Source organism: Gossypium hirsutum, chromosome A06 (assembly GCF_007990345.1).
Source record: "Gossypium hirsutum isolate 1008001.06 chromosome A06, Gossypium_hirsutum_v2.1, whole genome shotgun sequence".
Classification (NCBI taxonomy): Eukaryota; Viridiplantae; Streptophyta; class Magnoliopsida; order Malvales; family Malvaceae; genus Gossypium; species Gossypium hirsutum.
In genome coordinates, this window is record NC_053429.1 from 127,078,305 (window position 1) to 127,089,210 (window position 10,906).

General features: G+C 30.8%; 2 protein-coding genes across 3 annotated transcripts; both read left to right on the forward strand.

Annotated features, from left to right (window-relative positions):
* The first annotated feature begins 2,187 nt into the window (after nt 1-2,187).
* Nucleotides 2,188-6,372, forward strand: LOC121230866 (la-related protein 6A). Its single transcript, XM_041116372.1, has 11 exons — nt 2,188-2,589; nt 2,702-2,783; nt 3,746-3,840; nt 4,029-4,100; nt 4,180-4,259; nt 4,362-4,446; nt 5,137-5,184; nt 5,279-5,344; nt 5,419-5,556; nt 5,849-5,942; nt 6,030-6,372. Exons 1-11 carry the CDS (start codon nt 2,332-2,334, stop codon nt 6,155-6,157), a joined length of 1,146 nt encoding a protein of 381 aa, XP_040972306.1. The 5' UTR covers nt 2,188-2,331; the 3' UTR covers nt 6,158-6,372.
* Nucleotides 6,373-8,080: 1,708 nt separating this feature from the next.
* On the forward strand, nt 8,081-10,732 carry LOC121203651 (60S ribosomal protein L18a-like protein). Of its 2 annotated transcripts, none has more exons than XM_041116374.1 (4): nt 8,081-8,438; nt 8,582-8,657; nt 9,163-9,277; nt 10,428-10,732. In XM_041116374.1, exons 1-4 carry the CDS (start codon nt 8,225-8,227, stop codon nt 10,497-10,499), a joined length of 477 nt encoding a protein of 158 aa, XP_040972308.1. In that variant the 5' UTR covers nt 8,081-8,224; the 3' UTR covers nt 10,500-10,732. The 2 variants fall into 2 exon arrangements, with proteins under 2 accessions (XP_040972308.1, XP_040972309.1); XM_041116375.1 differs by having other exon boundaries at nt 8,114-8,438; nt 10,437-10,732.
* The last annotated feature ends 174 nt before the right edge of the window (nt 10,733-10,906 follow it).

The following is a 10,906-nucleotide window of genomic DNA, read 5'->3' on the forward strand; positions in this document are numbered from 1 at the left end:
TATATTTGCACCAAGTAGCGCTCTCCTAAATTCTTGTTTTATTTAATATTTTTGAATGCACTAGAGAATTTATAAAAATATAAATAATAATATTTTAAACATTGTTGATTAAATATTTATTAAATTATTATGATTACTATCTGAACATGTTTAATTTGAAATCGATATGATTTAAACTCGGAACAATTTTATCTTAAAATGAATAGAACTAGAAGTGACCAAAACTTGAAAAATTTGAACATTAATTTTGAATGATTTGAACTTAAAATCAAGGCTTTTAGAACCGCATTGATAGTCGAATTGGTTAGGCCACCAATTTGTCGGTTTAAATGGTTCAAACTAGTCTAGTTGGTCCAACTGGTTCAGTTGATCTTTTTATTTGATTCGATTAAATAAATCATTAAAAATTCATAAAAGAAAATAAAAAATTTGGGTCAACCGGTTTTTAGCCTAGTCTAGTTGGTCCATATCAGTTCACGATTCAATTGGTTTAACACCTTTCTTTGGATCAATACCTTGGCCAATTCGATCCAATTCAAAAAACTATGCCTAAAATGGTCTGAACTTAAAACAATCTAATTTTAACATAATGTGAATCTAAAAATAATTTAAACCCAAAATTAATTCAATAAAAAACCCCTAAAATTTTAAAATTTAAATTAATTCAATACAAAACCAATTCAATATACCTAATTAATACTAAACTCCAGAGATAAGTAACCAATTTCTCAAATGATTTGGCAATAATTTTTATGGAGATGAGACAAGAAGGTTCGTTTCTTTTGATATAATTTTATTTAATTTTTATGAATGTCACGATTGGATGAAACTGTCAGATTCACTGAATTTAGGGATTCGATTCATTAAATAAGTGATAGATAAGAATGAAATGAAAGTTGTCATTTTATATTTGATTGGATAAGTCTTTACTTTTGGGTACACATTTAAAATATTTTGTAATATTAGGAGACAACAATTATTTACATTAAAATTTAAATCGATTTCTTTAAAAATTATTGATGTTATATCATTTAGACCCTTTCGTTATTAAAACGGTTAAACAATACCATAAATTTAAAATGAATAGAATGATGCATATAACATTTAAAGTAAAAATTAAAAATAAAATAAAATTGAATAAGAGTAAATGATAAATTTTTTGTAAAAAGTTTAAAAACCTTGAAATAAATATCTTTAAGATATTTATTTTTATAATATTCGTTGTAAATTATGTCACGTGAGACCTAATGTTTTGCTTAACAAGGAAATTAATGATTTTAGTATGAAAATCTTGATAGTTTAAGAATGTAATTAAAACCAATTCGAAATGAAAATAATAATTTGAAGATATTTAGTGCAATTAACTGTTAGTATATATTAAATATGTAAATGAGTTGCTATTACATGTTAACTTGATATTTATTCAATTGGATAATGACTAAAATATCATTACTTTAAAAAATTATTTTAATTTGAGAATACTTTTATTATTTATTTATTTGATATAGAAAATAGATAATTATATATATATATAATAGCTTCTGAAATCAACGCTATAATTTTTAACATCTTTAATTTATTTTAATTTTAATTTTTCATTTCGGATAGCAAGTTTGGCATAATTTTATTATAATTTAAAATATTATTTTACTGAAAATTATAAAATCCAAAGGAATAGGGTAAATTTCATGTAAGGTCACTAAACTATTAAAAACTTTACGTTTTGGTTACTCAACTTTAAAAAGTTACAAAATGGTCTTTAGACTATTCAAAAGTTTTCATTTAAATTATTGTGTTGTTAAAATTGTTGTTGTATAGCCTCTTCTTCTTTTCTATAATTTAGTTTTTTTTTTCATAAAATAGCTTTAGATATCGCCAATCTGTGAAATTAAAATCCAAATAGCTTTCTTCTCAAACTTTGATCGTCAGATCGATTTGAATTTAAAATATGTTTTTTTACTCATTGATGGGTATTGATCCATTATACCAATCTTACTTGGAGCTCACTAGGCTTTAAATAAAAAACTTAATAGTCCAATGACTTAAAATAAAAACTTTTGAATAGTTCACGACTAAAATGAAAATTTTTGAATAATTATGTGATCATTTTGTAACATTTTGAAGTTAAGTGACAAAAATGTAAAGTTACAAATAGTTTAGTAACTTTAGATGTAATTTACCAAAAAATTTGACGGAAAATACACTTTCGTTTATAAAAGGGTCACTGAACAGAAGAAACCAGAGAGGTAGAAGGGCGGGAGGGTTTTGATTTTTCCTTTCGTTTAATCAAAACTTTTTTTTTTACCTCTTCCCCCCCTTTCTCTCTCCAAGATGGACTGCCACGTGGAACCTACGTCCGCCACCGCCGACTCCATCCCGCCTTCTCCGCCGCACGATCCTCTCGATTCCGTTCCCATCGGGTCACCTGACGACGAGATTCTGTATCCGCTGTCTGATGATGATATTGACCACGATCACGGTCACGAAAATGAAGATGATCACGGCCAGGAGGATCAGGTTCAGAATTATGAGATCTCGTCGGCGGTTGATGTACTTACTGATAATCTCAAAAAGAAGATCATTAAGCAGGCAAGCGCGCCTAAAAAAAATATTTTTTCTCTATCTCTCGTGTTGTCTGACATTTTAAGCCCTAGAAACTGTTCTGATTGATCTTTATTTATGTTTATGTTGGATTTCGTAGGCGGAATATTATTTTAGCGATGAAAATCTGCCTACTGATAAGTACATGATGGGACTAATTAAGAAGAACAAAGAAGGGTTTGGTAAGTGATTAGAACTCTGCTTGGTATTTGGTTTTTTTTTTTTTAATGTAGCTTGCTTGTACTTTTTAAGTATTATGTTTTAACTTATCACTTTGATTAGTTTAGTTTTGTGGAAACAAGTAGTTACCTATTGAATCATCAGGCAAATGGAATTTTTTGGCCAAAATGATAAAAAGAGTTTAAATCAGATTCAGCAATTGGGTAGAAGATTTCAGAAAACGTATTTGGACTTGGATTGGGAGGATGAATTTGAGAAATAAAAACTACGCATAGGTATATTGAATCCACTGATTACTTAATATTGGTCATGTTTATTGTTGTGTTTGAAACATGAGAACCTTATCTTTTGAGTTTTTTTTCCTCAAACAATGAAACGGGTAGTTGGTAATAGAATTGCTGTACATGCGACATGGAAGGGGCTGGCTTGCTAGCTGTGTCCACTTTTCCCTTCCTTTTATTAATCTTAGCATTATTTGAACCAGAAGAAGCCGTGTCTTTTCATTGGCTTATATCTTTCTCTCTTGTTTTCCCTTCCATTTTTTTTTTGAATTCTAGTATATATTTATATTTATATATATGCACTTTGAAATTTCATTGAAGAAAGCAAAACTGAGCAGAAGAGTATTTCATTGGGTGGAATAAGTTGCATGGCATGATGGCAACCAGTGAATTAGTTAGATTGGTGTCTATTGCATAGATGGATCTATGACACTCTTTTCCTTATCATGTGATATATGCAAAAGGGAGTGTTTATATTCTTGCTGTCTTTTTCATAAAGATAAGAATAAAGATTTTAAGCTTTCATTGTGTTCTTGTTTTGTTATACTTGTCTAAATCGAGACCTTCTTAATTGATTAATTATTATTAGAAGGTACCCATCACTTTTTCAGATAAAAATATCTATTCTTATTATCTTGATATCTTGTTATTGACTTGCGTATGGCTTTTTGTCTTCCTTGCAGTTCCTATGTCAGTTATTTCTTCATTTAGGAAAATGAAAAGACTCACCAGAAATTATCCATCAATAGTTGCCGCTCTCAAAGAGTCATCTTTACTTGTATGTTTCTAGATGCTCGGTCCTTAGAAATATTGCCCTTTGTTGTACAGATCAACTGCTATATTGCCCTAAATTGTATATGTTATAAGGATTTGATACGCTACAATAAAATAATTTAGAATTTTTTGTTTCGGCCTTCTCTCTGGTATGCCATTTCTAGTTTCATGGAAAGTTTGAAACCCTCTCAGGTTGTGAGTTCTGATGGGAAGAAGGTGAAGCGTCGGAATCCTCTTCCGTTCATTGAAGTTAGGGATCCAAAGGTATTTCTCTTATGGAACATAATGGCTTCGGTCGCATATTTTACTCTTAATTTCGTGGCATCTAATTTGTGGACTGTAGTTATTTACCGTTTTGGTAGAAAATCTTCCAGAGGATCATTCGGTAGAGAATATTAAGAGGATATTTGGTGAAGTGGGAAGGTATATTTTCTCTTTTAAATAAAGAAAATATTCTCATTCTTTCTTCTTTCCGTTGTTTGAGGATTATCCTTGTCTAAATTAGTGTTTCTTCTGAATTTTCAGCATAAAGAAAATATCAGTTCGCGATCCACATGCTGTTGAAGAGACAAAGAAAACTGGTAGGGCCGATATATTGATCAGTAGTAAGGTATGGAACTGGTTTCTAATTTGGCTGATACTATTTAGTTAGTTAGGAATTTTGTGTCCTTTCTCCATCATTCTCTTCTCTCTTTCTCGTTTTAATAACCTAACCACTTATATATGATCAATGAACATTTTAAGTTTTTTTTTTTTGAGTTGCTTCTTATAAATCAGTTGGCATTTTACAATGCATTGTTATCGTGGGTATTGATTAGGTTTTATCTTTAAATTTTATCTATATTAATAATAAAATGCTGACTAGAGTTCGGTATCATGAGTCAAGCGACACTAACTCAGTAATATAGGAAGGCTATTTATGCGCATTAATTTTATAATTCTTTTATTTGAAATTTACTTATTTTTATTAAAATTCTACCCAGTTTTGTCAATGACTCCTTTTTTTCAAGATAACTACTATTTATATTACTTTTTGAAAAAAAAAATCACCCACATGGTGGGTGTATATATGTATCTAGTGGCATTTAAGACTTAAATTTTGATAAATAATTACCATAAAATAACCATTTACTTTAAAACTACTACTTTTTTTTAATTATAATTAAGTTTAAAAAGTATTATGATTTAAAAAACTTGTCTTTTTTATGGCAAGATATGGTTTTATTAGTAAGAGCTATTTACATTTATACGTGTATAACCTTGTTTATGGTCCGTTTAATTTGCCGGTTTCTGGATCTAGTTACACGCACTGGTGGAGTATGAGACTATTGAGGCTGCTGAAAAAGCTGTAAGTGTCAAAGAAGTCTTCAGTCTTTGTAACTGATGTCTTGCTTGATTATTCGATTAATTGATTTGGAGCACTTCTCCGGTGGTTTCATAAGGTGGCTACTTTGAACGATGAACATGACTGGAGAAATGGCATGCATGTTAAGCTTCTTGAGCGAAAGGTAATGGTCCATATTTCTTGAACAGCTTCTCTACCAAGGAATAAGCTGGAATTGATATTATTTCTGTGTTTTAGGGTAAGCATGGACAGCGAAAGCAAGCTTGGAGGGGACCTGCTCATGAAAAAAACATCAATGCTCAGGTATCTGATCAAACAGGAACCGAGGAGAAAAATGCTTCAAGTGAGTATCATGAAGATATACCTGATGATGAGGTACGCACGCTACATGTTCTTTCTTTTTCATGCTCAGTACTATTTAATCTACTTGATTGCAAGAAATAGTCTCGTGTAAAACATGCGCTCATGCGAATTCCGATATACTTGCACTAAACATAACTCTTTATCCTACTATTCCTTACAAGGAAAAAAAAATTCGAATTAAATGAAGGTAGATTTCGTTTTTTTTTCCTTCCTTGTTCTTGGATGTGCCATAATCGAATATTCATACAACTCTTCAAGAAGAGAGTGTAGTAATCAAAGGTGCAACTTTGCTTTTACATTTTAGGATGGGGAGCATTTGTCCAAAGAGAAAAACGGGTTTCAACCTAGAAACAGACGACGAGGGAGGAGACAGAAAAATCGTGGTACCAACGGACACGGTATTACAAAACCGGCACTATCTTTTTCGTATTTCCTTTCTTCTTTCCCTATTCGATTCTGTTTTGTAATATGCTTACGTCATACAGGCCATGGAACTACATCCTCATGCCATGCCGTAGAACCATCGAAGCCACCACCAGGACCTAGAATGCCTGATGGAACACGGGGATTTACAATGGGACGTGGACGGCCTCTCGTTTCTAAACCAAGTTAATGATGTATTTTGCTTATCATGCATATGGTTTCAAAGGCCAAGTATGAAAAACAAAAACCTAAATGGATTTATCTGTGTTTTATAAATGGTGATGGTGTTAGCTTTTCTTCTGAACACAGTATTTAGAACAATGATGAAAATACGATCCTAAAAATTGGTCTGTTGGTATATTTACATGTTTATAACAAAGAATGATTTAGATTTGGTGGTGAAAATATGATTTGTGAGGGAAATTGGATGACAAAGTTTCAGTTCCCACCCCCCATTTTGTTTGCTTGTTTCATTATTAATTCTAAGTTGCACAAACATTTAATCATTTTGGTAATTTTTTTGTAATTCTTTTAACGTCAATTTTAGTATTTTCTTTAAGATAATACTATTAATTAATAAGAACCATGAACAATATTATGTCAAAACAAGTCACCTAATAATATAAATAATAAATAAATTATAACAAATTAATATGCAAATGTCATGTTTCAATAATAATTTCAAGAAAAAAATAAATTAATAGTAACTGCAGCATTGGAATAGAGATGTATCAATTTTATTAAATTGTTGAAATTTATATCTTAGTCCTGTCATGTCTAAACTAATCTAGATCAATCAATAAAAAATTATCAAAAATTTTAAGAGATTCGCCGTATCAATGATGCACGAAAAGTTAAGTCTAAGATAGTTTATTTTCTTTCTCAACATAGTTTATTTTCCTTCTCAATAACTCAGATTTATCACTCTTACTATAATTTATTATGATAACATTTTTTGAGAACGGTTCCTAATAAATTTAATGGTATTCTTATATTGATAAATGTAAGAGATGACTAAAAACTAAAAATAAAATCATAATATATAGTTAATATAACAAAAACTATAAAAGATACAGATAAAAAGAAGTAACAAAATTGTGGATAAAATTATGATAATATAGGTTGAAATAAAAAAAAATTCACAAACATAATGTTGAACAAGGACATTACTATCAACAAAACAAAATTTTAATTTGAAAAGTAGAGTGATTAAAGTTTTCTACAGAGTCCGATTGCTAATTGGGCCCTCGAATTTAGTAATTTCGATCCCAAAACTTAAATAAAAATTTAATTATTTTATTATTAAATTAAAATAAGAAAATCTATTAATTAAAGAAATTCTTTTTCGCCAAAATCCCATTATATCCAACACGTTGTTCAAGTCAAAAAGGAAATTGGGTTAATATAGTACTTGGTATATGAATTTCGCTTCAATATTAATTTGGTATTTGAGATTTTTTTTAACTTAATTTGATACTTGAGTTTCGCTTTAATTTTCAATGTGGTGCTTGAGGTTTTCTGATTTGATACTTCAGTGTTTTTTTTTTGTCTCAATTAAGTAGATTAATTTGACATTAATATTCAATTTGGTATTTAAAATTTTTTCCAATTAAGTATATATGTTTTTTGGGTTAATATAATATTTGGTACTTGAGTTTAATGCTAAATTTAGTACTTGAGTTTTTTGTCCCAAACCAGTACCTAAGTTTATCTTCGAGGTTTAGCTTGGTACATGAGTTCTTTCAAATTGGTATCTAAGTTTTTTTTTTGTCTCAAGTTGGTATAAGAGTGTGGCTTCGATGTTCAATTTAGTACCTAAGTTTTTTTCCAAGTAACTATCGTTGTTTTTTACTATAGTATACATGTTAAATATTCATAATATCGTTTGGTCTAGGTAACAAATTAAATATTAAAGCCAAATACGAGTACCAAGTGCTATATTAATCCTTTTTTACTAAAGCACGTATGTGAAATATTTATTGGGTACTATTGAAGCCAAACTCAGGTACCAAATTGAATATTAAAGACAAACACAGGTATCAAATTGAACACTAAAACTAAATTCAGTTACCAAATGTTATATTAACCCTAAACAAATTCTAACTACCAGTTTTGATAACAACGATCTATAATATTTATTTTCATTTTCAAATATATATTTGACCAGCGCTTTGCCAGCCGCTTCGGATTATCACCGCCGGCGGTAACAACTCAAAACCCTTGCCGCCGAAAAGAAGCAAAAAAAAAAAAAGAAAAAATGAGCGAAGATGGGAAAAATAGAGGAGGCGTCACCTCCAGTTTCAACCCTCAAAGCCAATATCAATACGGCACGTTTCAAGGCGTAGCCAATTACTACCACCCTCATTTCCCTCAACAACCGCCTCCACAGCCCTTTGTCGGCTTACCTCATGCCATCCCTCCGCCGGGCTGCCCCGCCAACCCCTATGTCCATGGCTACCAGACCGTTACAGGTATATTTATTTTGGTATTGCTTGCTTTTTTTTTCCTTATTTATAATCTGTCTTTGAACCCTAACCGTCTGAAATTGAGTTTATTGATTGTTAAAATTGAATTGGGTTTTTGAATCTTTGTTTGAATTTGATGTTATTTGAAGGTTTTCCAGTTGAAGAACCCGTGCCCTTGAGGCAACCTCGCCTACCTGTTTGTGGACTTGGAATGGGATGGTTATTGTAAGTTATTGGATTGATTTGTTTTTTTCTTGGTGTTTTTTTGAATCTGTTAGTGTTTTAACAATAATGTTCAACTAGGTTTTGAGCATAAATTCTTTTGGACATTTAAATTTATCTTTTCCTTGTGCATAATTCGTACGGCATCTGGTAGATGAACAGGTTGATGCAGCTATGTCTGTTGATACAAATTTTAGGTTGAGAGTTTAGATATGGGGGGAGAGTAGTAAAGCCGAGCAGTCTTAGAAGTATGGTGAAAAAAAGGGGAGAAGCTTCTAGTAATAGAAATGATTAGTTTGCTCTTTGATCTAACGTCCAGAGACTAATTTGTCCATTTTTTTAGTAGAGAGGGAAAAATGCAATCTAACACCTAATACAAGGGCCTCTATGGTATTTTTATTGAAAGAAGAGCAAAAATTCAGCATTTTCTTTTTTCGTATGCCTAAATTTATTCCGTCTTTCTGTGTCTAACATCAAAGGTTTTCTTGCCATAACTATTTTTGGATAGGTTTTTTCTTGGCTTCTTCTTTGGCGGTATTCCCTGGTATGTTGGAACTTTTATTCTACTGTGTGTCAAAGTGGATTATAGAGAAAAAGCAGGATACCTTGCATGTGCTATTGCTGTAAGTTTTTCATTTTCTTTCTTATTTGCATATGGTTTCTTTGAATGCCTTTCTTGTCTTGCTCTGTTATCTATTGTACTGGATATTGATACCAATCCATCTGCATTTTGCAAAAAAAAAAGAAGAAAAAAACATTCAGAAACTCGTAAGGAAGTAAATGACCTCTTATTATTCAGTTCGAGTAAACCACCTACGTAATACTTATTACTTTGAAGTTACACATTTTAGTGTTCTATTGAATTTATCCTGAAACAACCAATTGTTATGTTGCTTTAGACTCGGGGCTGAGTGACTGATACAATACCAGTATCTGTATGAGCCAAATTATTAGTAAGTTTATGTTTTGGTCACTCAACTTCAAAAAGTTACATAATGGTTATTAAATTATTCGAAAATTTTCATTTAAATAACGGGCTGTTAAAATCATTGTTGTATGGGTTTTTTTGTTTGTACCACTTGCATCAACCGATTGCTTTCCTTCTCTTTTTCTTCTATAGTTTAGTTTTTTTTTTTTTAAATAACTTTGAATATCATGAATCTGCAAATCAAAATCCAAACAAATTTATTCTCCGATCTCTAACATTGACGGTCAAATTGGCTTGGATCTAAGGTATGTTTTTTTACTCGTCGATGGGTACTGAGCTATCGTACTTATTGTCGAATCGTTATTTGGAACTCACTGGCTGAACTTTAAAAAAAAAAAACTTAAGAGCCCAGTGATTTAGATAAAAACTTTTGAATAAGTCAGTAAATTAAATGAAAACTTTTGAAAAGTTCAATAATCATATTATAACTTTTTGAAGTTGAATTATCAAAATGTAGATTTACTAATAGTTTAGTGATCTTAGGGGTAGTTTAGTATTAAATTTTTTACATACATTTGGATGATCATACCCCGTGCATATGTATGAAATGTGTCGAACACATATTTCAAAGAAAATGAAGAGGGAATAACATAGACCAAATGCATGGTTGATATGCTTACTACCCTTTGAAACTGATTACCATTTTGTGCCTGCATCACAAATCTGGATTGCGCATTCTTGCTTTGCACCTCAATATGTTTCTTTAATCTTTGTTAAGAAACAAGGATCGATGTCTCAATTTTTTTTTGCTAAATTCTTTTCCTTTTTGGTGCTGTCCCTTTCAGATTCTACAGTCCGTTGTCGCTATGATCGCCATTACCTTTGGTTTGACAAAGGGAGGAACTCGTGCCTGGTGAGGTATGGGCTATGAAATTAAGAAGTTGGCTGTACATTATTTTTTTCAGAATCACAGAAGCATTGGTGCTTGTAATTTGGTAAAAAAAGAATTGTTCAGACCTCTTGTTCTTACATTAAAGAGAACCCCCCATAATCATTTATTGGGTATATATGTATGTATATGCATATAGTTGTATTTTCTTCTGAATTGCTGAAAGTATAATGAATGGCTGTAGTTTCTTCTGCCTAATAACTTAAAGTCCCGGATTCTATCATTGCTTGAATTAAATTCTTTTTTTTGAATATATATTTTATGTCAGATTCATGATTCATGAAGATTAAACCTTTCGGGCTTCATGATTATCCCTTTTAATAATTTTTTTAAAATTATCCCTTTTAATAATTTTTTTTAAAAAATGCAATCCAA